Below are 24,702 nucleotides of genomic sequence, written 5' to 3'. Positions count from 1 at the left end.
GGAGGTTGGATCCTCCCTGATACGAGACCTCCCCGCTTGCGCACTGTCATGCACGTGAGTTCTTTCCTCGATGGATTATTCCTCTCCCAAGGCGTCGGTCCCAAAAAAAAAAAAAAAAAAATAAAAAAAAAAAAAAAATAACTTTCACCTTTCATCACGTGAAAGGTGTCTTAGTACTAGGGGTGTTAATGAGACGAGACAGCTCGCGAGCAACTCGAGATCGGCTCGGCAAAAGCTCGGTCAAAGCTCGGCTCGTGTGAGATCGGCTCGAGCTCGGACTCGGCTCGAGAGCTTAACGAGTCAAGCCGAGCAAACGCTGGCTCGGCTCGAAAAGCTCGTGAGCGGCTCGAACTTGTGTGATTATATAAGATATTGCTCATATTTTATAAAAATATTTTATCATGATTATATTTTTGTATCACGTATATCAAATGTCTCACTGATTTGTCAAATATTTTACATTTAACCTTCGAGCCTTGTTATTGAAAATATCGGAAGAAAAAAAATCAAAAAATTAACCATTATATATAGGCTCGATTTGAGCTCGAGTTTGGCTCGAGCTCGCGTTAAAGCTCGCAAGCTTGATATCGAGCACATTTTCTACAAGCTCGGGTAAGCTCGAGATCGGCTCGAGATCGATTTTTAGTTCTTGAGCACAAGCCGAGCAAGACCAAGCTCGGGCTCGGCTCGGCTCGTTAGCACCCCTACTTAGTACACAACAAAATTTCATTATAGACGGCAATTTCATCACATTACGCATAAGACAAACAACAACTTGCGTGGTGGGGCCCAAAAATGTCACCAGTTTAAGGGTATTTGACCCGTCTCTTGTTATATCCGTCTATAGCAAGACTTGCTGGTCTTAGTAACAATATTGAAATACCGTCTCTCTAAAGTTTTTGTGTTCCATTTTTCTAAGTTATTGGAACGTCAGTTGGTCTTCTCGTAAAAAGCAATAGATAACAATTTGAGTCACAGAGGGAGTACTACGTATTAGTATTCCCTAAGTATTTTCTGTCATTTATCTCATACATGTATTTGATCCATTTTATTATTTAAGATAGACTAGTATTGGTGCCCGGCTTCGCCCGGGCTACCTCTACTTAGCATTTTTTTTTTTTCATTAAATAAAATTACTTAAAATTGCATAACCCATAAATTTATCATTAATATATTTTTATAACATATCCTAAAATTACAATGAAATAAATTTTGAGACAATTCACTACTCCCGCTATTAATATTTTACTCTTATTAATGAAACAATAGTAATAACATTTCACTACTTACCCGTAATCATTGTTATTTTCACTACTCTCGCCGTAATTATTGTTACTTTCACTATTGCCGCATTAATATTGATTATTTCACTACTCCCGTTGTTTCTACCACTCACACTAATCGCATTGATAATATTGTTACTTTTACTATTCAAATGAGTGATTACTATCATATAACTATATCCAATGTTACTACAATTCTTTTCTTTGATGACGAAATTACTTTTACTACTTAGACATGTAATTTTAAGAGGATTATATATTTATATAAATATATTATATATATGCATTAAATCAAATCGAAATAATTATGAAGTATTATATATTATGGATTCTAACTTGAATTATTTATAACCTACTTATTATATTTTTGTATGTTAAATAATTAACATCTCTATACATCTAATAAACTATAAAGTTTAATAAAATTGCATAGATTTTAAATTTAATATATAATTTTATGATGATAATAATTAATACCATAAGTGTGCATGTTTATACTAATTAATTATTTTATTTTAAGAAAATTGACCATCTTCTAATCTTCTATAAATATTTAGGAAAATTACCAGACATCTTCTTTCTTTTAGTTTCCATGAAATTGACCATCTTAATTAATTATTTTATTTTAAGGAAATTGACAATCTTAATTAATTATTTTATTTTAAGGAAATTGACCATGTTTGGGAAAATTATCAAGCTTCTATATAATTTAATTTTAACCCAAACTATGTAATATTTGCATTGAGATCCCTTAATCAGGTCCATCACACGGTGCTATTGATTTAAAACTATATAGTATAATTAATTTGTATAACTTTCTTTAATTACATTGAAATATCTTGGTTTCTGGAATTAATATATATAGTATTGATTGATTGATTGATATGTCCGTTTTAAACAAGAATATGTGTTGAAATGTTGATATAGTGTACTTGGTTGACATTTTATTTTAATATTCGGAATTATATAAAATCGTCTTATCGTAAATTTTGTAAACCTATTGGCAAATATTAGTAATAACTATTCAATATTATTTGAGTTGACATGTTATAGGTATATAATAGTGATTTTAAATTGTAAAATCATTTTCTATGAAATATTTGTGGTTTATATAATTACTTATTTGGAACATTTCCCCTCTTTCAAAGTTATGGCATGTTGATATTGGGTACTTGGTTGACATTCTATTTTAATAATCAATATTATATAAAATTGTTTTAGTGTAAATTTTGTAAAACTAAATGTAATGAACAATTCAAATACTTTTTGCGTTGATGTGATATAAATTTATAATAGTGGTTTTAGATGGTAAGGTCGTCTTCTATGAAATTTATTTTGTTTTATATGAACGGTATTGTCAACCAGACTCTTTGTTTACACTGTGTACTTATTGAGCGATAAATTATAAATTTTTAATAGTGGTTTTACATAGTAAGGTCGTCTTCTGTAAAATTTCATTTGTTTTATGTAAGCAGTATTGTCAGCTCAGTTTTTTGCGTGTACTATGTACTTATTAACCCACAGATAACTATTTAGTAGCAGACGCCAGTTTTAAGTTTTAAGAAGACACAAATCACATTTATTAGAATTAATAGCTCACTGTTATGCTTATACTATATACTTATTAACCCGCAAATAACTATTCAGTAACAGGCGCCAGTTTTACGTTTTATGTTATGTTGTCTAATGTGAAAACGCAAATCACATTTATTAGGATTAATTGTGGCTCCGTTTGGGGCGAAAATCCCACACACAATATCTGGCAGTGATATATAGAAACATGATGTTAAAGTGATTTGTGTTCGTTTTATCTCATAAGGGTGCTTTTGATGCCGATGGGATTTGAACTCAAAACATGTGAGTATCAACTTTCATAATGTTACCAACGAAACTAGTTGACACAGTATAGTTGTTTATTTTTAAATAGGTCGATGGTATAATCGTTTTACAAAAAAACTACTCGTAATTATCGATTTTATTTTTATTTTTTTGTTTCTTTAGACGACGGGAAAAGAAAAACACGCAATTTTATAATCGGGAAAGGTGTTCATAGTGTGCACGGTGTATATGACAAGTGATTTGGACCTTTTCGTATCTAAAAAATAAAATAAAAGTAGTTGTAAAAATATAATTGCAAAAATCCAGAGAAATGGTGCATGGTGGGTCAAATCTCCAAAAACATGATACAAATGTAGTGGTGGCCTGTGTTTAAAGAAAGGAGTGGTGGGCTGTAGTGTAAAGAGTTGACTTTCCGAATACTATGCTGTTGGAATTGTCTCTCTTTTTTGTCAAATACTCCAATTATGAACATGACATCACCACATCACACTAGAAATGGAAGTGGGTCGTGTCTTGCGTCGGCCCACTGTGCTAAAGACTAAAATTGGCATGGCACGGGCAGATAAGCGTAGATCATGGGCTGTGTCGTACTGTCGTGCCGTGCTAAAAAATTTGAGATGTTCTTGGACTCTTTTCTAAAAGGACTCATACTAATGGAGTGGTGGTCGGTGGGTCTCTTATAAACAAGGTAATACTCATCTTTTTTCTCCAATGTGGGACTTAGGTTGGCAACCCTAACAATCCTCTCCCCCCCCCCCCCTAAACCAAGGACCACAGCATGTCTTCCCCTCCAACGATATTATATTCCTTCTTGCACCATCGTTGTCACTCAACGGGACCCCTGCCTGATCACCACATTATCAAGAAGACTTTCGACACAAGGCACCCACATATCTCTTATCGCAAGGTCACCCCGAGGGCGCTCATCCACATTCGCAAAGGCAGTCCAGTGCCTTGGGCTCCACCCCACACTGGAGTGACTGGACCCAGCTGAACCGCCAACCTTGATCCCACTTGTTGGAACTGTTGCCTTCACCACTTTGTCACATTAGTATGACATTGCCGCTTTGGAACACCTGCATGGATTTGTTATTGAGCTTCTTCCCAAAAGGTCTCATACTAATGAAGTGGTGGGTCTTTTATAAACAAGGCAATACTTATCCTCTTCTTTAACGTGGGATTTGGGCTGGCGACCCCAACAACCGGGTCGTGTCGCGTGTGGGCTGAAGTCGTGCCAGCCGATCATAAATTTCCCAATCCATTATTCAAATCTCTAAGAAAATAATTTGTTAGGCTTCTCGTGCTAGCACGCTCTGGTCCACTGGTCACTTTTTATATAGATTGAACTAGCACACCCTATCCCACGACCCTGTGGCCACTTCTTTTATGAATTGGACATATTCTCGATTTACAGTGTACAATTTGCCTATTTATTGTTATTTCACATTTCCACCCCTTATTTGCTAATCATTGAAATTATATATTGTCAAATTTGATGATTGGGACTTTGAGAGAAGGCAAAGAGGCAGAGGAGTTTGTAAAATGGAAGATTGAAAGACAAAGAGGTAGATGAGTCATAGGCAGAGCGCAAGAGCCAGTCTCACAAAGTATAAAAGTATGTTAGATGAGTAAAGATTAAAAAGATGGAAGATTATAATTAATATGTAATAGAAATGAAAATAACCTCAAATTTTATTGATATACTTTGAATTTACAAACAAAAATTATACTAAATTTATTCTTAATTGCAATAACATTAACTAATCTAGGTTTGCTTGAGTGTTGCTTGCATATCCGATATCATTGGTGTAACACCCCTATTTACCAAGGAGCATTTAGCAGGACCTCCCTAACAAATACGGGTGCTACCATCTCGGTTGTCCGAGATAGTACATATCATTAGACAATAAAAGAGAACAATTAATGTTAATAACTTAGTACAAATGATCCACAACTGTGATACAACTCACAAACAACTCTCATATCTACTAATTGAAATACAACAGGTGGAATACTACTATCATAGTATCATGGAGTATAACTGAACTCGATGTCGTCGCGTCCTCACCAACCAACCCAATAGCTAATCCAGCAACCACATAGAACCTGAAAGTCTCACTACTCACCATTTGCCGACAATATCAAATGGATCACCGCAGACACTGGCAGAACAGGACAACAACCAACAAACACCACACAAAGTCAGTAACAGTAAATACAATCAACCATGAGATACATACGAATAGACAATCAACTAAACAACACATAATCAACTCTAACCTCCAACTCCCAAGCTCCGGTGTAATCTGTGTCTCAACCGCAGTGCAGACACCACTGGTTCCCATCGCAACAGGTAACCAATCCCTGCCGATGCCACACCGCAGCACTGGACATCAATATCCCCGCTCATCGCAACGAGCGAACCCAGATCCTTAATGTCCACACCTTCTTGCGACGGGAGTCACAAGAGGCGATACATGGGGGTGAAGTCCATCTCCCGACATGGCTTCACAATCACAACTACAACCTCTATCACTATCAACAACACAATAATAATCACGATACTAGGAATCACACAATCATATAAACACAATATCGCAACCGTCTCACAATTAATCCTACAGCTGTACTGAGTAGGGAAACCCTACCTTATTAACAAATCTGCGTACCACAATAGAGCCATTCCAAGAACAAAGAAACCAAGCAACCAAAACCAACCCCCCATAAATCCATTACCTACAAGCAATAAATGCATATACCATTACTAACTATTCTAATTAGCCAACATAGAATCCCTAATTACCAATTTCCCCAATTTCCAAAAACCTGGGATTATAACACAATTAAAACTGATGTATAAACATATATTAAGATTTACTAGATCCTGATAACAAAGAATGAAGATAAATGAAGCTTTAATCCAAAATCCGCGATCGATCTCCAAAAAAAAATGTTTAGGAAAGGTAGAAATATCGTTATTAGGATTTAGGAATGTTTTAAAAATGTTTTTTTAGGGTTAAACGATGTTTAAGAATCTGATTAGGCGAAATATAAATAACCCACTTAACCACGAACTGAACCGATGAAAAAAGAACTCAGCCGGCTTGCTCGGTCGAGTACAAAGGACTCACTCGACCGAGTGGCCACTACTCGCCTGAGTGCTCAACATACTCGGTCGAGTAACCACAAATCAGAACAAGGCTTAAACACTAACTCACTTCGTCCTCACCCGATCAGACCCACTCGGTTAAGTATACCCCAATACTCGGTCGAGTAGCTAGATGCCTTTTGAAGGGAACCAAAAGAGTTTTTATTCTCTTAATAGAAAATGGAGATTTTTTTTTTCTACTTGTTTAATTAGTTTGTCGTCGTGATGGTAATCAATTTTTTGGAGACATGTTAAGTGAAATTATTTAACAGCATCCAAAATAATTTGTGTCCCAACAAATAGAGATCTACCATACAATATTCCGACTCTTTTTTCCCAACCCATTAGCATCACTAGAAGAAAGATTGCCATCATTAGCACACTACTCCCTAATCAATCCACTTAATCCACATTAATTACCCCACTTACTTCCCAATCCAATAAATCCATCTCCTTTATCCCCTCATTAATTACAACAATTGACTTTTAATTAATTTAATTAATCCCATAACTTTCTAATCACAATCATAATTCATTGACACTAACTAATCTCCACCCGCACGTGCTCCCCCACCTCCTCCTCCTCCCCTCCACCACATCACCAACACACAAAATGACGTAACCCAGAAAAATGTGCATCATTTAGTAAAAAATCCGTCTATGAAATAGAAATAATTCCCGATAAATGCAGGCGTATAACAGATTACCGGTCAACGGTCACGCGCCGCCGTCATCTCCGCCGCATTCGCCGTCGTTACGTTCGCCGAGGTTTCGCCGCTCAAAACACGTGAGATCGGTTGGCCCACCGCCGCTGTATCGAACGGCGGCACACCGTCTTGCTTACGTCATTTTGTCCGTATTACTCCGGCGACAAGGAATTTTCCTTTTTGCTCCTCTTATTTATATATCGGGAATGTTGTTTTATATGGGAACGGTGTCGTTTGATGCTGGACCGGTTGTTACGCATCGACCGGCGCCTGGTTCGGTTTATCGGAGTCCGCAGCTTTTTGCGAAGCTTCGGCCGAATATGGATGCGGATAATTCTACTGCTGATGCGGTTAGATTGCTTCTTTTGTGTCTGCGCAATTGATTGTTGAGTTGAATTGTGATTTGTGAATATAATGAGGTGTTTGATGATAATGTAGGTTGATTTACGTGTGAAATTAGGGTTTATATGTTTGATGTGCAGGTTTCGAAGTTTGAAGCTGAATGTAGGTACTCTGTAGTGTTTTAGATGTATTTATGATTGCAATTGGAAGATGATAATGTAGATTTGATGTAGGTGTGACATTAGGATTCATTTCTTCGATTTGTAGGTTTCGGAGTTGGAAGATGAATGTAGGTACTCTTGTAGTGATTTAGTTGTATTTATAACTTTAATTGGAAGATGATATTGTAGGTTTGGTTTAGGTGTGAAATTAGGATTCATTTGGTCGATGTGTTTTGGAGTTGGGAGATGAATATAGATACTGTGGAGTTTATAATTGCGATTGAAGATGATAATGAAGGTTCGATTTAGGTGTGAAATTAGGATTCATTAGTTTGATGTGTAGGTTTCCAGAGTTGGAAGATGAATGTAGGTACTCTGTAGTGATTTAGATGTACTTATAATTGCAATTGGAAGATGATAATGTAGGTTTGATGTAGGTGTGATATTACTATATTAGGGTTTATATGTTCGATGTGTAGGTTTTAGAGTTGAATAAGTAATATAGGTTGTAATTCTAATGGTTAGTGGATTAGCCTCTTTGGGAGGTACCTTGTAGCGATTTAGATTCAGTTGTAAGTGCTATTGTGATTACACTGCAGTGATATGGATGCGGATAATTGTACTGCGGATGTGGTTAGTACAACTGTGTTTTAGGAATGGATTATTAATTTTAATTGTGATTTGTGATTATTTTGGAGAGTTTGATGTGCAATGTAGATAGGGATTGTAATGGTTTGCTGGATTGGTTTATTTAAGAGGTACTGTGCAGTGATTTAGACATAGTTCTGATTGCAATTGTTATTGCAAGGAGGAGTTTGATGTGTTTTATCGCGTACTTTTGCTTTGATTTCGGTCTTAATTAAGTTTTATGAGGCTGGTGTGTAAGTTTCGGAGTGGGATGGGTAATGTAGGTATTGATTGTAATAGTTCAGTGTATTAGGTTATATACAAGAGGTTGTGATCTAGAGGAATTGAGTAAAGTTAAGTCTTTAAGGACTGTGAATGTATGTGCAAGTTATAGAGCTGAGAGCATTAGAGGAATTTGCTATGTTTTTTGTCGCATGCATGGGATTATCTTCTTAGCCATAACAGTATGGCAGTTTTGTTGGTACCAGGAATCCATTGCGTAGCACTAATTTTGAAGATATGTGCGGAGGACTTTTAAAATTGATGCAAATTCAAAGAATGAGAGGGAGTATAATTTGATGGGAGTCTCAGAGAGTATTTTTTTTTTGTCACAGGAGTCGAATGTATAAACTTGGTGCCATGGAAATATTGCTCCTAGTATAACTGTATAACATTTAAAATGGTCGTTAGCAGCTTTTTGGTAATGTGGGTGACTGGGTGGTGACTTTAGTGCTTTGTATGAGCTGTGATAAATCTTGGTTCATGCTCAACTGTCTCGATTTCTAGTGATGAAAGGTTGGTTAGACTTTAGTGACTTACTTTTTCAGTGTGGCTGCTTTGTTTTTCAAACATAACATTTTACGTGTTGGATATCCATATATTTTGGACATTGTATGGTATTTGGAGGATTAAGGTTCAGGGCTTCAGGGAGCACAATTTTTTTAGGTAATTGGGTAGTGGTTCTGGTAGTTTCAGGCCTGATTCGAGAATTTATATTGACAGTTAAAGGGTCAGTGATGGAGCTGATGTGAGTGATTTAAAGCTGATGTTTGATAATGGAACTATGGATGTAGATTTGATTTTGAATCTTGTGGTTTGTTTTTGGCACTGATTTGAGTACGGTGGTGGTTGCTTTTAGAACCTGAGCTTCTGCTGTAAGATTTGAAAATGGGAGTTTAGGTTGGGTTTGAACTGATTGAGGCGTAGCTTAATAAGTGTCGATGTAGGATTTGTTATTTTTGTTTTGTGTAGACTATGAAGGAAATAAAAAAATAGTATAGGGCATCCGGCATCCCTTATACACATATAGTTATTGTTTGATTTATGGACTTCCAAAAATGTTCTTCCATGTTATGAGGAGCGAGAGGATTCACAGAATAGTTATTGCTTGATTTATACAATGGTGGCATGCTTTTTCAACCATTGTGGCTGATGAAAGTTGATTTTTTAGTTATATGGTTCCATATAGCTCATAGTAGCTAAATATATCTTTTTGACACGAGGTATTGTTTCTATTGTAGATTTTAACTATTTGGAAAAATTCTTACAGAAGTGGTGAGTGGAGGCCATGTGTCATAAATAAGTCCTCGGAAGGTATGAAAATTGCTGCTGCAAAATGAAATTTCGCTGTCTATTTTTGCTCTTTTGCCTTCATTGATTTTCTGTAATTATACCTCCTTTTATAAGTACCCAAGGATAATGTGTGATAAAAAAAGGGTGTTGAACCTCCATAAATAAGCAGTTGTTGATCTTTAGCAATTGCTCTGCTAGATAATGCAATTTTTGGAAAAATTGAAATTAACTTATAGATTAGGAGAGAAAAGAGAAAAATATAAAAAGAATAACGAACATAGGGGAGATGCTTGTATGTTCTTGTTTAATGATAACCAAAAGAAAATGGAGTTTATATTGATTGGTGTGATCTATGCTGGAATGAGCCGTGTTATGCTGGAGTAATTGGTAAGAATAATTGGAATCTTGTGTCTTTGGAGTTGGGAAAGCTTTATGATAACTGCAAAACTACTGATTTTGCCAAGAGTGGCATGATTAACTGTTTTAAATTAAAGCGTTCTTCACTGTACTAAACTATATGAAAAAATTTTATTAAGCCTTTTTGACAGTTGTAAAGAATCTCTCATATGTGATAACTCTAAGGCGGGTACAGTTGCTCCATATTTGTTTGTGGCTACTTTTTTGATGAATTTCTGCCACTTAGTTAATTGAATATATATCTGTGTAGATGGATGGAGGAATGTAGAGGATGTAAGCAGCGAAATGAGAACTTTCTTTTCAGGAGTTCCCTTTGAGTGGATGAACTTGTGACACACACGAAGAAATTAAGAAGAAACTTAGTTAAGGAACTTGCTAAAACGAAAAAAAGGGAAATTCTACATTGTACCCTTGCGTTTTCGGTTTTTCTATATTCAATGGTTTACCCTTCAACTCAATACTTAGTTTCCACCACGACCAACTTCAACTTTGCATTAACTCTGCCTCTCCCTATAACCCTCCTTCATCGTTCATTGTCACCTATTAATATCACATCATCACCCTCCTTTATGAGAACCATCACAAATCACCCTTTAACAAGCACAAACTACTATTAATACCTCCTCCTCGAAGCATGAAATGGTAAAGGAGACTTATGGATTGTTGGGTAGGTTCATAGATTTCTGGGTGGGTTAATGGTAATTGGGTAGGCTAATAATTAATGAGTGGGTATGGTAATTGATTGGGTTAATGAGTGGATTAAGAGCAATAGCAATAGAAGAACTTTATATAAAGTTCTTTCAATGCCATGTCATATTACGTCAATTTCAATACGTAAGAACTTTTGTTTACAATGGAAGAACTTAATATAAAAGTTCTTAGATGAAATTTACTTAAAAATAGACAATGTTGAAGTGTTTTTCACATTTTACAAAGCTAATTTATTGGTTATACACATTCCCATATTTAAAAACTTGGTTCTTATTTTAGAACTTAATTCTTAAAAATAAGAACCAACTTTTCAATGCAATAGAAGAACTTTAAAAACAAGGTTCTTGGTGATAACCCCAATGTTAAGAACTACTATTGCTATTGCTCTTATAAACTAAAAAACCAAGATAACGGAGATTATTAATATGGTCATGGTATAGACTCATGTATAGAGGTGAGGATACAACATTTAGAAAAACCAAAAATTTAGGGATACTTTGAATATCCCATCTAGATAAATCTTAGTAGAGGAAGTGCCATTGTAATGGGTACCAGATTCATCTTTTGCTTCAAATCGGTTTATTTTTACTAAAGTTGACAGCTAGACTTCTCATGTTTTATGGAAAAGGTAATTAGTTGTGGCAAGGTAGCACAATTCTATTGGAAGTCAAGTTTTATTTCTCTCACTTTCTCAAAGCTCAACCTGTCATTTGCTTTTATTTTTTCTTTCATCTAGTAGAATTTTTAAGTTGTGTAATTTATTATGGTGTTTGTGATGTTCAATATGATATTTTTTTAATGTGATGCAAGCTGCTTGATGAATCTTTCAATCTAAGAGACTGTTCAGTAAACGTCTTATGTTGTTCAACACTACAAGTTGATAGCATCTAGTTTGATGCTTGTCTTTTGACAGACGGCTTACCCGATTCAAATGGCTATATATATGTTGAAGCAAATGGTGGCTTGAATCAGCAAAGGGCATCGGTCTGTTGCCTGAAATCTTAAACACAATCTGATGTTCAGTTTATCTATTGTGACTGTATTTTTTTATATGTTTCTAATCTGATCCTGCTTTTTTGTTGTCTTTTTATATGCTGGCTAGATATGTAATGCAGTTGCTGTAGCAGGCTATCTTAATGCGACCCTTGTTATACCAAATTTTCATTATCATAGCATATGGAGAGATCCTAGGTTTGTGTTCAAAATTCTGTATTAGTATGATATTAAATTTTTGTTATGTACAATCCTAATTTTTTTAAAGAATTCATTGCGTTTTTTTTGTCATTATTTGGCTTCATTGTGTTTAATCGACTTTGGCTTGTCTCTGCAGTAAGTTCAGTGATATATATGACGAGGATTATTTCGTCAGTACTTTACAAAATGAAGTACGAGTCGTCACTACGATTCCTGATTACCTAATGGAGCGTTATGACCACAACATGAGTAATGTTTACAATTTCAGAATAAAAGCATGGTCATCAGTTCAATACTATAAGGATAATGTCCTGCCAAGATTACTTGACGAGCAGTAAGTAGATGTACTCTTCTATCTTCACTTTAGTATTTTTCTGTCTACCAGTTTCATTTTCTTTTCTTATTTATCTGATATAGTGTACTTTGTGACTTTGTTATGTCTATATGCTATTGCTAAGAGTTAAGGACTTAATCAGGGTATATTCTGGTATCTGGATTTTTATTGGTGTCTTTGTTGTAGTAGTTTAAATCGTCTTATGAGGTAATCTGTTAAAGGATGGAGTGGCATAGTTTAAAACACATTTTCAGTCACACCGTGGTATTGGCCGTTGCGGGCTTGCGACGTAATCTTGCTAAATGAGTATTGCCTCAAAAATGCGGCAAAATGTGGTTGCGGTGATTTTCAAAATCTTTACACACGTGTTACTGTTGCGGCCTTGATTTTGTACTATGTGCGGAGTTGTAAAACACTACCTCCACCCCAAATTTGTTATCTCCATTTTAACTTTGATGGTCAACCTATGTCAACTTTGACCCTTCATTTTTCCAGATGACTCTTGAGATACAATCTTAAATTCGTGATGTTTTTCACATCAAATATCTATATCATTTATAATTCTATATTACAATAACGACAACATGATTATTCTAGTATGTTAAGGGATCTCACAAATTGGGGTAGAATGTTGGATGTACACTAGTCCACTGTTTCTAGATTGGCCAAAATGAAAACTACGTTGCGAATTGCATGGAAAACTATTAATAGAAAGAAGTGTGATTAGTAGTGAACTATTTTTCTTTATTCCAACATACTCCGGGAAGCAGTTATTATCTATTCCTTGAAGCATCTTTTTTCTTTTTCTTTTTTCAATAAAGCTTTTATAATTTTGAGTATGGTTCTATTATCTCTGCAAAATGCTCTTGTAGAGTCACAGTCGCACAGAGTGATGCCAAGATACACTTGCCATAACTTTCATATCAGTATACCATGATGCAGAATTGCAGATGAATTACAACAAGATGACCATTTAATGCAAACACAAACATAACTGAAATGCAAAAAAGATACAAAGCAAAATTAAATTCCCATGACGTAATATGAACATAAAATCAACATAATAATATGAGTAAAGATATCAGGGGCAAAGATAACGACATCATGGGAAGATTTAATCCAATTAACTAAGCTCATGGACTTGAAGCTCCACATTTGTGACTTGATTCTTCCTGGAACTTAATTGGTGGGATACCCCAGCTAGAAGAAACATCAAGTTGAAATTCGTTCGAAACTAGCCTCAGCTAGCAAATATGGAGTTCTTTACTTTTTTTCCTTTTTTTACTTCTATTTTAAATTGATTATTATATTATTTATCTTTCACTGTTAAAAAACTAAATAAAAGAAGTGGTTTTGCTTTTACTATTAATGCTTTTTTATGGACAATTAGGGTCATAAGGATCTCTCCCTTTGCCAATCGATTGTCATTTGATGCTCCTCCAGCAGTTCAGCGACTTAGGTGCTTGGCAAATTATGAAGCTTTAAGATTTTCAAGCCCAATCCTAACATTAGGAGAAACTCTTGTTGCGAGAATGAGAGAGCGTAGTGTAAGCAGCGAAGGAAAGTATATCTCCGTACATCTTCGCTTTGAAGAGGTTAGTTAACATGGTTTATTTTCTTGGTTAAGAGCTTGAAGTTGGGGGATTCTTGAAAGTGGCAAACCATTTTACAGGATCGTTGGTTGATTTTATATTTTCTGCCTCGAGTATAGGATATGGTCGCTTTCTCTTGCTGTGTATTTGATGGAGGAAAGCAAGAGAGACTAGACATGGATGCAGCAAGAGAACGAGGTTGGAGAGGCAAATTTACAAAGCCAGGTAGGGTTATTCGTCCTGGTGCAATCAGAATCAACGGCAAATGCCCGCTTACTCCTTTGGAGGTAACCCTTTTCCAAATTTTTGATTTTTAAGCTTATTATGTCTTCTTAATTAGTACATGTAGAAGTGAAAAGATGGGATCTTCTCGATTGCTCTTAATAGTAACTGAGTGATGGCAATACTGTGTTTTCTTGTTCTTGATGGACTAGTTGGAGTGGTTCAATTTCTTAGGTCTCTCTTTTGGGAATTGATCCCTCCTAAGGTTATGTTTGGGGACTGTGGTCTTTTTAGCTTCACCATGGTCCATGAACAAGGTAGATAGCAAATGTTGCCTCCCACTTGTGAGGCAAAGATGCTCTTGCAATATTATTGTATTACTTGCTCATGAGATGTTCCTGTTTAAACCTATGATCCACATGACAATCAAGGGTAGTGGTATTTTGCCAAAAAAATGAACTATGATTTAGGTTAGGTAGACCTGTTGTTGCTTTGAGCTGGAAAATAGTTACTCTGTTTTACTTTTCTTTTTTCACGTTGAGGAGTCATGCACTGCTTGGCTCAGCTTTATTGACATGTAAGAGAGATGCAGTAGATCCGTCTTACCTCTCATGTGAGATCTGCAAATGTTTTTGAGTTTTGGAGGAAGCAAGGAGGCAGAAGTGGAGAACCTACTTTAGGAATGTGAATCCTTAGCCATAATCTGATTGTGCGGAGAGAGGACTCATTGTCTTGTTAGTCTTACATACTCCCTCTGTTTTTTCGACTCCTTTCGAAAGACGAGTTGCACAATATTCGAGAAACGCAACGAAAAGATCTCGAGGCACAATCATACACCTTTTCCCTTCTCTCCTTATACAACATATATAGTGGAAGGGTGGTGTAGTCATTTGCATCAAAAGTAGTTTCTCAAGAAGGCAAGTGGAATATGTCAAATAAACTTCCCAAACAGGAAGAAATTTGTTAGATGTAAACTGACAGAGACAGTATAACAAGATCTAGAATCTAGATGTATTTCTCACATCTCGCTAGTATAAATCGGGATTCCATTAATCATCTAGTTTGAAGGTGAATATTATACTGCTTAGTCAAGTTGAATCCAACATTGAACATTGGCCATTATGGGATGTTTAAATTTTGCTGAGATGAGTAGAAACTAGCTCGAAATATCATTAACCTAAATTCACCATTGTATGAGACGGAAACACACGTACCATCAATCATTGAAACAACGGATTGAGACAGTGTCTTGTTTTGTAGTTCATTTAGCAATGCAAGCTAAAAATAGCTTTGTGATGTTTTAGTCCAAGTCAAATCATTGTTCCAGTGCCAAACATCAACTTGTTAACTGTCATTCAGTGGTAATGTGGTACCTTATGTCTTCTTCATTTCTCTCTCTTTTTTTTCATCCCAGTTGAGCTCATTTTGCTTTATGTGTTGTAACAAGGGCTTAACTATTGTAGTACTCTTTAGTAACTCTAGTCTTCTACAGGCATAGGCGCATAGGCAAGCACTCAATAATACCAGTTTATTTGTTTTGCCAATGAATAATGTGTGGCTGTTGCTTTATCTGCCTAATGTGAGTATAAGTGTGACATAAAACCATACACTGACTTTTTCTTTCCTTCTGTCTGCGTCAGGTTGGTTTGATGCTTCGTGGCATGGGCTTCGATAGAAACACATCTATTTTTTTGGCTTCTGGAAAGATATATGATGCTGAGAGGAATATGTCCCCATTGTTTGAAATGTTTCCGCTTTTGCAAACGAAGGAGATGCTTGTATCGCCGGAGGAGCTTGCACCATATAAGGTTCATTTCCTCCTTTGTCCTGTGCTTCGCATTTTGTAAAAGCGTAATTTTACCTGTTCTCTGCAGAACTATTCCTCCAGGATGGCCGCTCTTGACTATACTGTTTGCTTACATAGTGAAGTTTTTGTTACCACTCAAGGTGGTAATTTCCCTTCTTTCTTGATGGGCCATCGAAGATACTTGTACGGTGGACATTCAAAGACAATCAGGCCGGATAAGCGGAAAGTGGCTCAACTGTTTGACAATCCTAATATTGGGTATGTATCAGTCTCATGACTATTTGCATATTCGTCAAACTATCACTTGACACATTCAGTACATAGAATATCACTTGGACCCCCTTGTTTGATGGTCAAACCTGAGGCCTCGGATTCGAACCTTGACCCTCTATTTTTTCTTAAAAATCTGCCACTGCTTGTAATAATCATGGGGCATTGGGACTCTTGATTTGCTAATTGTTTGGACTAACCAATTTTGCTCTTTTTCATAATATCATGCTCGTCAAACTGCACACATCACGACATGATTCAGCCAAGCTTCAGTATCTAATACACTACAAAGTACAAACATACCATGTTTTTTTTTTTCTTTTCGCAAAACTATTTCTAGAATCATTTAAATGTTTTGTGTTGGTTGTTGGTATATAAATAGATGGAGAACTTTCAAGAGGCATATGCTAAACATCCGGTCCCACAGCGATTCAAAGGGTTTGGAGTTGAAAAGGCCAAATGACTCCATCTACAGCTTCCCATGTCCAGACTGTATGTGTCGGGTCAATAAATCGAACGATTCAAGATCAACATCCGCAACGTGAATAGTTTAACTACTGAAAGTCCTCGTTACATTGATTCTTTCATTCTTTTCCCTCTTCCTTGGTTGGGAAGGTTAACACATTTCAGTTTTGGAACTCCAACAAGTTGGTTGGTAAGTGTGCTCTCATTATTTCCTGGCCCCGACCTGATTGGGACAATGAAGCTCGTTGTACATGACACGAAACCGGGTTCATAGTTCTTGCACAAAACGAGATGGTCGGCCACTGACTAAATACTCGGTTGCAGCTGCTATATCTAATAAGCTGCCAGATTAAACTGCTAATTTTTTTGTCCCTTATTCTTGCCTTTTTTTTTCTGTAATTGTATATGATTAGCAAGAGATCAAGCGGTGTACGTTTCCTTCAAATTGAGGGTGTATTGTAGTATGTTCAATGAAGATTATGTAAGTAGTGGCTTTGTTTTTTGGTGTAACTTGCGCTGGGAAATTTTCCGAGTGTTCAGATGAGCGGACAGTGTTATTTTTTCTACTTTTCTTAGACTTGCCAAAGATGTCAGCCACTTCACACTGGCAGCAAGGACTATAAGAAGACACTATCGATGATTGAAGTTGGTTCCATGCCTCTTAACCATTGAGGCAAAGCATTATTCCGCTTCCCTTTATTGATATGGTTAGCCTTTAGCTTTCAATAATTACTAGAGTTTTACATACAAATTGGAATGAATAACATGATATTCAATACTTAATTAACAAAACGATAGGATGGTATGTGGCAGATTTGATCCTTTCAATCTATTTTTATAGGTATGTTGGAAACCCTCGGATACTTTAAGCAAAAATCTGGAAATCGAATCAATAAAGGGTATATGATTATAAGATGCAAGTTTTTATGATTAAAAACATCAACTCATCCTATAAATAACCAGTAGAAACAAAACAAGACATTTTGCAACGCAACGCAAGAGTGATTTTTTTACTTGCAAGATATATACATAATACACGTAGTAAGCTAGCTGCCCATAACTTGAGCAACGCAATTAGTACTGTCAAAATTTTTGTTCCTCCCCCACCAAAAGAGAATATAATTAACAGGATATGGATCTCTCTACCTATTTCTATACGAAAAATCTCTGGCAACTCAATGTAATCAGTGAGCATATTTGCAGGAGATAACTTCCGCAACATCGGCTGTCAAATGCAGCATCAAGATCTCCACACAGTAATATTACCAACTTAGACAGCTCGAAATGTCTGTGACAACTTCTCATAGTACTGCTTTTGCTGATCCCAGAAAAAAAAAATGGCAGCGGCAAAAAAATGAATCAAGTCAGTGTAGTGCATTCGTATTGACAAAGAATCTATAACAACACTGATACTCCAGTGCCCGAAAGGCCGAATGCCCCCGCAAATAATAGGTAAAGGGATTCTAGTGCAAACAATGTTGTCCCTTGTTAACACTTCACAGGGAGAAGCTATTTCTGCAGGACCCATGATGATATTGTTTCAAAAATTGAACCGAATGACTAGTTGACTACTACTCCGTACTTCATAATTAATAAAAATGCAGCCAGTTAAATAAATCATACTCCGTATTCCTTTATTCTACCCAGCTAGAGAATAATGAGTCATTGACTCCATTGGAAAAAAAAAAAACCATAAAAAATGTAGGGATACCTTTTCAGAAACCGATGGTTTAACTTTGCTCATGGCAAGCTCAAAATGAACAGACTTGATGTTTGATGAACAGCCACCACAGACAGTCGTTGATGATTTGAGCTTTTCTTCCAATGCGGCCATTGCCGCTTCATTCATCTGCCATGTTTCCAGGAAGCACAAAAGCAGCTTAGCACAATTAAACCAGTCTTGATCACAACAGCATAACAATGATGGAAATAAAACATAAAACATGGCGGCCTTGTTAAATCTGAAATAAGAGGTTATTGTTCATATTTGTAGAATTATAGACGTGCTCTCTCTCATAGCATCCTTTTACGATTAGATATATAACATATATACTATCAGGAAATCGTTTATTTACTATATATATTTACATGAGTAGTATAGAAAATAGATTAGTGGCACAAATACTGGTTTATTAAAGGTGATCTTTTGAAACATCGGTGGTTACGGTTGAAAATTTAAAATATTGGTGTTTCGATAAGGGGCATTGTATTATGGTAAAATATCGTAACATCTGAAATTCGTTTATGAAGTGCTTGAGTAGCGTAAGCATGACAGACGCATTTTTGCACTAAGATACAAAGTGATCACGTAGAGCATATAGAAATTTAACTAACCAGTGCAGAAAGGTCAGCACCACTCATATTTTCACACCGCGCTCCCAGATCAAGCAAATTTACGCTAGCATCTATTGGCTTTTTCCGAGCAAGAGCTGTAAGAATCATGCCACGCTCATCGGAACTGGGTAGAGGGACAAACAACAATTTTCCAAACCTTCCTGGCCTAAGCAGTGCATGGTCCATCACTTCAGGTCTACCACAACAAGTTACTTCAGTTTTGAGTGTAAAAATAAAACAGTTCATATGAAACTGCAGTTCTTGATGCAAAATATACCTGTTTGTAGCACCAATTACATACACACCGCGCCTGTGGTCTCCACCATTCAGCTCAATCAAAAGCTGCCTCCGGAAAAAGAGAAAAGATTTTTTTTCACTAAATACACATCTAAAGGCAGATTAATGCACAGAGACAGAATCAAAATACCTGGTTTAAAAGCCGCTCAACGACCCAGCCCCCTTCCTTTCCACGTTCTGTGGTCAGGGCATCGACCTAGCAGGTGTGAAATGCATATTATAAAACATCGATTGATTCGTGACTTAATTATGAAAACGTGCTTCAGTAAATGAAAAGGTCAATATGGTACTCAAATGGCCAAATTTTAGCACCCGTCATTCCATTCAAAGGAAACTGATTGAAAGAAGGTATTCTAGGGACAAGCATAGATGTCATGTTCTGTTATTGATGAAAAGTTGATAAATTACATGAGGACAGAGACATATAGTTATTAAAAGCGAAATTTGGAACCAAATCATTCCATGCAGTTACATTATTTTTTGCTACAAAGGGATCATAATAGATGACACAGTGGTTTTTTATGCAAGCAGCATCAATCAAACAATGAGTATTATCAAGAAGCCACATAAAGTACCTCATCAAAGAATAAAATGCATGGAGCACATGTTCTTGCCCGACTGAATATTCGCCGTACATGCGATTCACTTTCACCAACATATTTGTTTAGAAGTTCAGGGCCCTTAATTGCGTCAAACAAGCAATACAAACCAGATCATTAGTAAAACAATGCATAACAATCGCACAAAACAATACAGAGAAAACAATGAAGGCCGCCAGCTAACTGACACACACAGGTGGAGGTGGACAAACCTTGATATGTATGAAGTTCGCACCAGCCTCATTGGCTACAGCTTTCGCAATCAGAGTCTTGCCACAACCAGGGGGGCCATAAAGCAAAAATCCTGTTTCCAAGTCCACCCCAGATTCCTACAAAATACCAATATGATCCCTTTACTGAAAATCTTACTTACGAAGCCAGTCCACATTACAGAAAGCAGCCAAACCTCTATTTCTCCTTTTTCACATCTCTACCTAGACAGGGACGTTAAATTTTCACGACCAAGGCTAGGCCTGGACGTGAAAAATCTACATCTCCGCCTAGGTCGGCTGAATTTTACAGTATTTTTTTATTATTCGTTTCCGTTTGATTTGAAGTTGTTAATTAACATCTTTGTTGTTAAATTTCCTTTTTTGCTTGTTATAAGTTATAACTAACACGAAAACTGGATTGAGATAGTGAAAGTGAAGGAGAGAGAGAATATGGAGGGAAATATACTGGCAAAAAGCTGTCAAATGTTAGTAATTTTCTGCGTACTGATTGTATCATAACATTCGCAAGTCAACTTACTAGGAAACTGAACATCAAAGAACAAGTACACTGAAGGGTGTTGAATGTCATCATGGGACATAAAATGAAACCAGGAGCAATTACCTCATACTGCGTAGGGTATTTGATACGATTTACTATGTAAAGCTCAAACTGTTTTCTTAACCCGTCAAGTCCTCCAACGTCTTCCCATTTTACATCAGGAATGGTAGAGAATCCCTCTCGTCTTGAAGATGGTTGCACTAATTTAACTGCAAACTATATAGACATGAAACACAATAACAATCAGGTTAGTATCCATTTTCTCTGTTGGACTCTTAAGTTCAAAGAAACGACACAACTGAAATGCTTTCCGCCTAGAACAAGCGTCAACCACACCCCTTCCCGGTCTCCCTCAAAATGGAGGGGAAAAAAAGAGCGTCAGTGAGGTTATCAAAGGATGTTACTACATGTGAATGTAAAAGGCCATAAGAAGGTCCGGAAAGTAAACGAAAATATAGGAAAAGATCCCTGAAATTCAGATAAATAGCAAGTGGAATAGGTTTGGAATGAGAAGGTCAGCCAAAGGGGTTTTGAGACAATCGAACTTTAATTGTTTTGTTTGAACCCTAACTCTATCCCAAACTGAGTTGATAACCCAAGTTAGGCTCGTTTATTGTGGGTATTTTTACTTTTAAAGAAAGATAAAACAGGGGATTATTTAATCATCCTAATTACTCCATGTCTGATAAGAATTCAACATTCTTTTTGTAAAGGCCATTTGAGAATAATCTGACGGAATATTTCATATTACGTCACCATAGTAGGGGATCCATGGAACTTGCTCCGACATTAGCACATTAGAATAATCTAATGTAGAGAACCAAAGAAACAAGGAGCGGATCCTAGGGTTCCTGATGTGATAGAATAGGCAAAGAAACGTAGAGAAGTCCTAGTGTTGAGATGTGAAATAATGCTTACGAGTTACCTCAAAGTCACTCATGGTAATGCTTAGGTTCTTCATTTCTTCAGGCGACCAAGGTTCCTTCCACCATTCCTCTGCAAGTTTTTCCTCCTCCGAAGATATACCTGACCTTCTCAGATCGATAATTCTTTTCATGGCAAGATTACCAGCTTTGTTAGCCAGAGCAACCAAATCAGCACCAACAAAGCCTGGAGTGGCCTTGGCTATCTTTCTCAGATCAAAGTCACCTGCAAGCCTTAACTTTTTTGTTAACACTGAGAGTATCTCAGCCCTCGCATTTTCATCTGGCACTCCCAATGCAATTTCTCGGTCAAAACGTCCAGGTCTTCTTAATGCAGAGTCAACAGCATCTGGCCGATTAGTAGCTCCAATAACAAGAACGTATCCCGACTTTTTTCCATCAAGTTCAGTATCTGAATTCTTATCACTACTTTTCACCATCATATGAGATTCATCCATGCATGTCAGCAACTGGGTCACTATTCGCCGCTCCATCTCCCTCTGAAGATTTTCTCTTTTAGACGCAATAGCATCAATTTCATCTATAAATACAATTGATGGAGCAGTTTGGTATGCTTTTGTAAAAAGCTCACGGATACTCTCCTCCGATGCACCTAGAAATTTATTTTGAAACGAATGTTAGTCCCATGGTGCAAAGGTCATTCCGATTTCCAAGGTGTCATATCTGGCATTCATGTTGATGCCAGGCCAAACTGACTCATAACTTAGGTAGATTGACTCATAAACTCGTCAAACTTCCAATTGTCTAGGGTTTCCTTTTCAGTTTTCACTCAACCTTGACAACACTATCAATCAAGGATCAAAATTGGCAATCAAGTTTTTCTAATTCGACTCCATTCCAAATTGATGGACTTCTTTTGGCTCAATTTTGTGAGTAAAAACCCATGAGCACTTAGATCAACTGACAAGGGGTTGTTCTAGCTTAATCAGAGGTCTCGTGTTCGAGCCCTGGGAACGCAAGAGTGTTAAAACTCACGAGGGAGAGCTTTACCGCCCTAGTGGTCCTACCCGACTCGAATCCGGATTAAACCGGATGGTTTACACCCAAAAAAAATTTGTGAGTAAAACAAACCATATCAGCAGTTTCGAAGTCTTGATCTTCAACGGTTATAAACCAAAGCCATGAGTACCACACTCGATGACTTCACTAGCTATTCCTTGACATGCACTTTATGGATCACTTAGAGAAGAAAGGATAACCTATCCTAAATGCACATCTACAATTAACATCATACATTGTCCTCAATCCAACTCATTTCAATCCGCTCGTCCTAACATGTAATTACTAATTAAGACAACAAGATAGCATTAACCATCTTAAACAGCCAATCCTACAGAGTGCAATCAATTATTTTGTGACAAACCAAAAGGAAATCCGATCAATACTTTCCAAACATTAACAGTAAACCAAAAATTCAACAAAGGATAGCATAAGAAATAGGGAGTACTACCAGAAACACCAGAAACAACTTCAGTAGCAGAAATCTGATAAAATGGAACACCAGTCTCGTTTGCAATCGCTTGAGCCAACCTCGTCTTTCCGCAACCAGGAGGACCATGCAACAAAATACCAGACATAGGCTTAACACCAATCCACTTAGGCAATTCCGGATGATACAATGGCACAATCACTTCCATCATCAACTCATCAATCACTTCCTTAATCCCTCCTAAATCCCTAAACCTAATTCCTCCCTCTTTCCCCTTCCCTTTCGCCTCGCCGTCACTGCCGTCCACCACTTCACTTCCACTCTTCTCCGCCACCGCCGCCGCCACCACCGCCACTTCGCCGGAAATTTTTTTCTCTCTCCTCGCACCCTCCACCTTCATATTACTCTCTTCGCCTATGCCACCGCCACCGCCACCGCCACCACTGTCGATTGTTTTCGATTTCGAGCTCTCGCCTTTGTAGCTTTCCCTAATCAAAGAGTTCATAAAATCAAAAACCGGCTCCACGTCATCGCCGGAAACCTTGTCGTCATCCGACGTAGAATTTTCTGTCCGACGTGTCATAAAATCAAACTCTGGCTCTACGTCACTGACGGAAACCTCTTCGTCGTCTGACATAGAATTTTCTGTCCGACGTGTCATAAAATCAAACTCCGGCTCTACGTCACTGCCGGAAACCTCTTCATCGTCTGAGGTGGAATTTTCCGGTGATTTTATATCACTACGTCGGCGAAAGTGCTCATTCTCTCTCTCCAACAACCGCTGTTCTCTTTCATCCTCATCATCCGCCGCAACTTTCCGGCGCTTCTTCCGAGAAGACGTGCGTACGTCGGAATCTTCACCGCCGTCTTCAACGTCGTCATTTTGGAAGAAAGCGGCGTCGTTTTGAGGACGGAGGTCGAAGTTATGGAGGATTTGATTGATTTTAGTGCGGAAAGGGATGAACTTGAAGTGCTTGTAGTCAGGGAAAGTAGAGTAGAGGTGTTCGGCAATGTCGTCGGGGGAAAGGTGGTTGATATTACAAGTATAGATACGGCGGCGGAGTATCGCTGGAGAAATTGGAGATTGATGGCGGCGCAGTGGTGTACCTCCACCGCCTCTTCTTCCCATTTGTCGACTAGGGATTGTTACGTGTAAGGGAGCAATGTACAATGCGGTTAATGAACTCGTGCACGACGGTCTTACCCGAGAATTTGTAATTGTAATTGTAATGTGGTTGGACTTTCGTACGGGTGAGGGTTAGTGATTAAAACTTCAATAAAATTTCCAGGAGAATTGGGTTTAAGCCTCTAAAGCAAAATTTTGTGAAACATTCTTGATCTGAGTTCATGACTTACTTCAAACTAGAGCTGATCATATGGCCCAGGCCCGCTAGCCCGACCCGGCCCAGCCCGATTTTTCTCCGAGCTTGGGCCTCGATTTTAGGCCCGAAAAGCCCATGGCCCGATTCAATATAATAGGGCCGGGTTTGGGTCGCCCTTACGGCCCAAATTTTGGCCCGGCCCGGCCCGAACATATGCAAAATTTACGAATATGTACAATTGAAGAATGTTAATAAACATTTAGTAATATAATTAACCAATTAAATGTTGTATTGTAAATAAGCCGTAGTCACTTG

The 24,702-nt window shown here is 37.3% G+C and overlaps 4 protein-coding genes across 6 annotated transcripts in view; 1 reads left to right on the top strand and 3 right to left on the bottom strand.

The window, feature by feature from the left end:
* LOC141643916 (uncharacterized) overlaps positions 1 to 24,702 on the bottom strand; it is a 226,123-nt gene that overhangs the window by 54,804 nt on the left and 146,617 nt on the right. The window lies entirely within an intron of this gene.
* The window catches only part of LOC141643915 (protein C2-DOMAIN ABA-RELATED 9-like), a 55,679-nt gene that overhangs the window by 23,699 nt on the left and 7,278 nt on the right, over positions 1 to 24,702 (bottom strand). The gene's annotated exons all lie outside the window — the stretch shown is intronic.
* On the top strand, positions 6,798 to 17,257 carry LOC141643909 (protein ESMERALDA 1-like). 2 transcript variants are annotated; one of them, XM_074453297.1, is made up of 10 exons: positions 6,798 to 7,327; positions 9,628 to 9,700; positions 11,721 to 11,791; positions 11,910 to 11,998; positions 12,270 to 12,335; positions 13,726 to 13,930; positions 14,047 to 14,214; positions 15,790 to 15,957; positions 16,024 to 16,214; positions 16,609 to 17,257. In XM_074453297.1, the coding sequence occupies exons 1-10, from the start codon at positions 6,956 to 6,958 to the stop codon at positions 16,769 to 16,771; spliced, it is 1,566 nt and encodes a 521-aa protein (XP_074309398.1). In that variant the 5' UTR covers positions 6,798 to 6,955; the 3' UTR covers positions 16,772 to 17,257. The 2 variants fall into 2 exon arrangements, with proteins under 2 accessions (XP_074309398.1, XP_074309397.1); XM_074453296.1 differs by having other exon boundaries at positions 12,138 to 12,335.
* LOC141643907 (cell division control protein 48 homolog C-like) lies at positions 17,613 to 24,278 on the bottom strand. Of its 2 annotated transcripts, none has more exons than XR_012543795.1 (10): positions 23,087 to 24,268; positions 21,618 to 22,228; positions 20,756 to 20,908; positions 20,134 to 20,250; positions 19,898 to 20,002; positions 19,453 to 19,518; positions 19,303 to 19,371; positions 19,026 to 19,221; positions 18,403 to 18,540; positions 17,613 to 18,009 (listed from the first exon to the last, which is right to left on the bottom strand). XR_012543795.1 is itself a non-coding variant. In XM_074453295.1 (10 exons), the coding sequence occupies exons 1-10, from the start codon at positions 24,192 to 24,194 to the stop codon at positions 17,962 to 17,964; spliced, it is 2,607 nt and encodes an 868-aa protein (XP_074309396.1). In that variant the 5' UTR covers positions 24,195 to 24,278; the 3' UTR covers positions 17,613 to 17,961. The 2 variants fall into 2 exon arrangements, 1 of the variants encoding a protein (XP_074309396.1); XM_074453295.1 differs by having other exon boundaries at positions 19,303 to 19,367; positions 23,087 to 24,278.

Source organism: Silene latifolia, chromosome 2 (genome assembly GCF_048544455.1).
Source record: "Silene latifolia isolate original U9 population chromosome 2, ASM4854445v1, whole genome shotgun sequence".
NCBI classification, from domain to species: domain Eukaryota; kingdom Viridiplantae; phylum Streptophyta; class Magnoliopsida; order Caryophyllales; family Caryophyllaceae; genus Silene; species Silene latifolia.
This window is presented reverse-complemented; position numbering and strand designations above follow the sequence as displayed.

Coding starts and splice junctions, on each gene's coding strand:
- LOC141643907 (XM_074453295.1), bottom strand. CDS start 24,194: ATGGGAAGAAGAGGCGGTGGAGGTACACCACTGCGCCGCCATCAATCT. Junction 19,368..19,452: donor TTGAGCGGCTTTTAAACCAG/GTATTTTGATTC, acceptor TTCCGGAGGCAG/CTTTTGATTGAGCTGAATGG. Junction 18,010..18,402: donor AACCATCGGTTTCTGAAAAG/GTATCCCTACAT, acceptor TTCTGGGATCAG/CAAAAGCAGTACTATGAGAA.
- LOC141643909 (XM_074453296.1), top strand. CDS start 6,956: ATGCAGGCGTATAACAGATTACCGGTCAACGGTCACGCGCCGCCGTCA. Junction 7,328..9,627: donor ATAATTCTACTGCTGATGCG/GTTAGATTGCTT, acceptor TTTCTATTGTAG/ATTTTAACTATTTGGAAAAA. Junction 11,999..12,137: donor AGCATATGGAGAGATCCTAG/GTTTGTGTTCAA, acceptor TTGTCTCTGCAG/TAAGTTCAGTGATATATATG.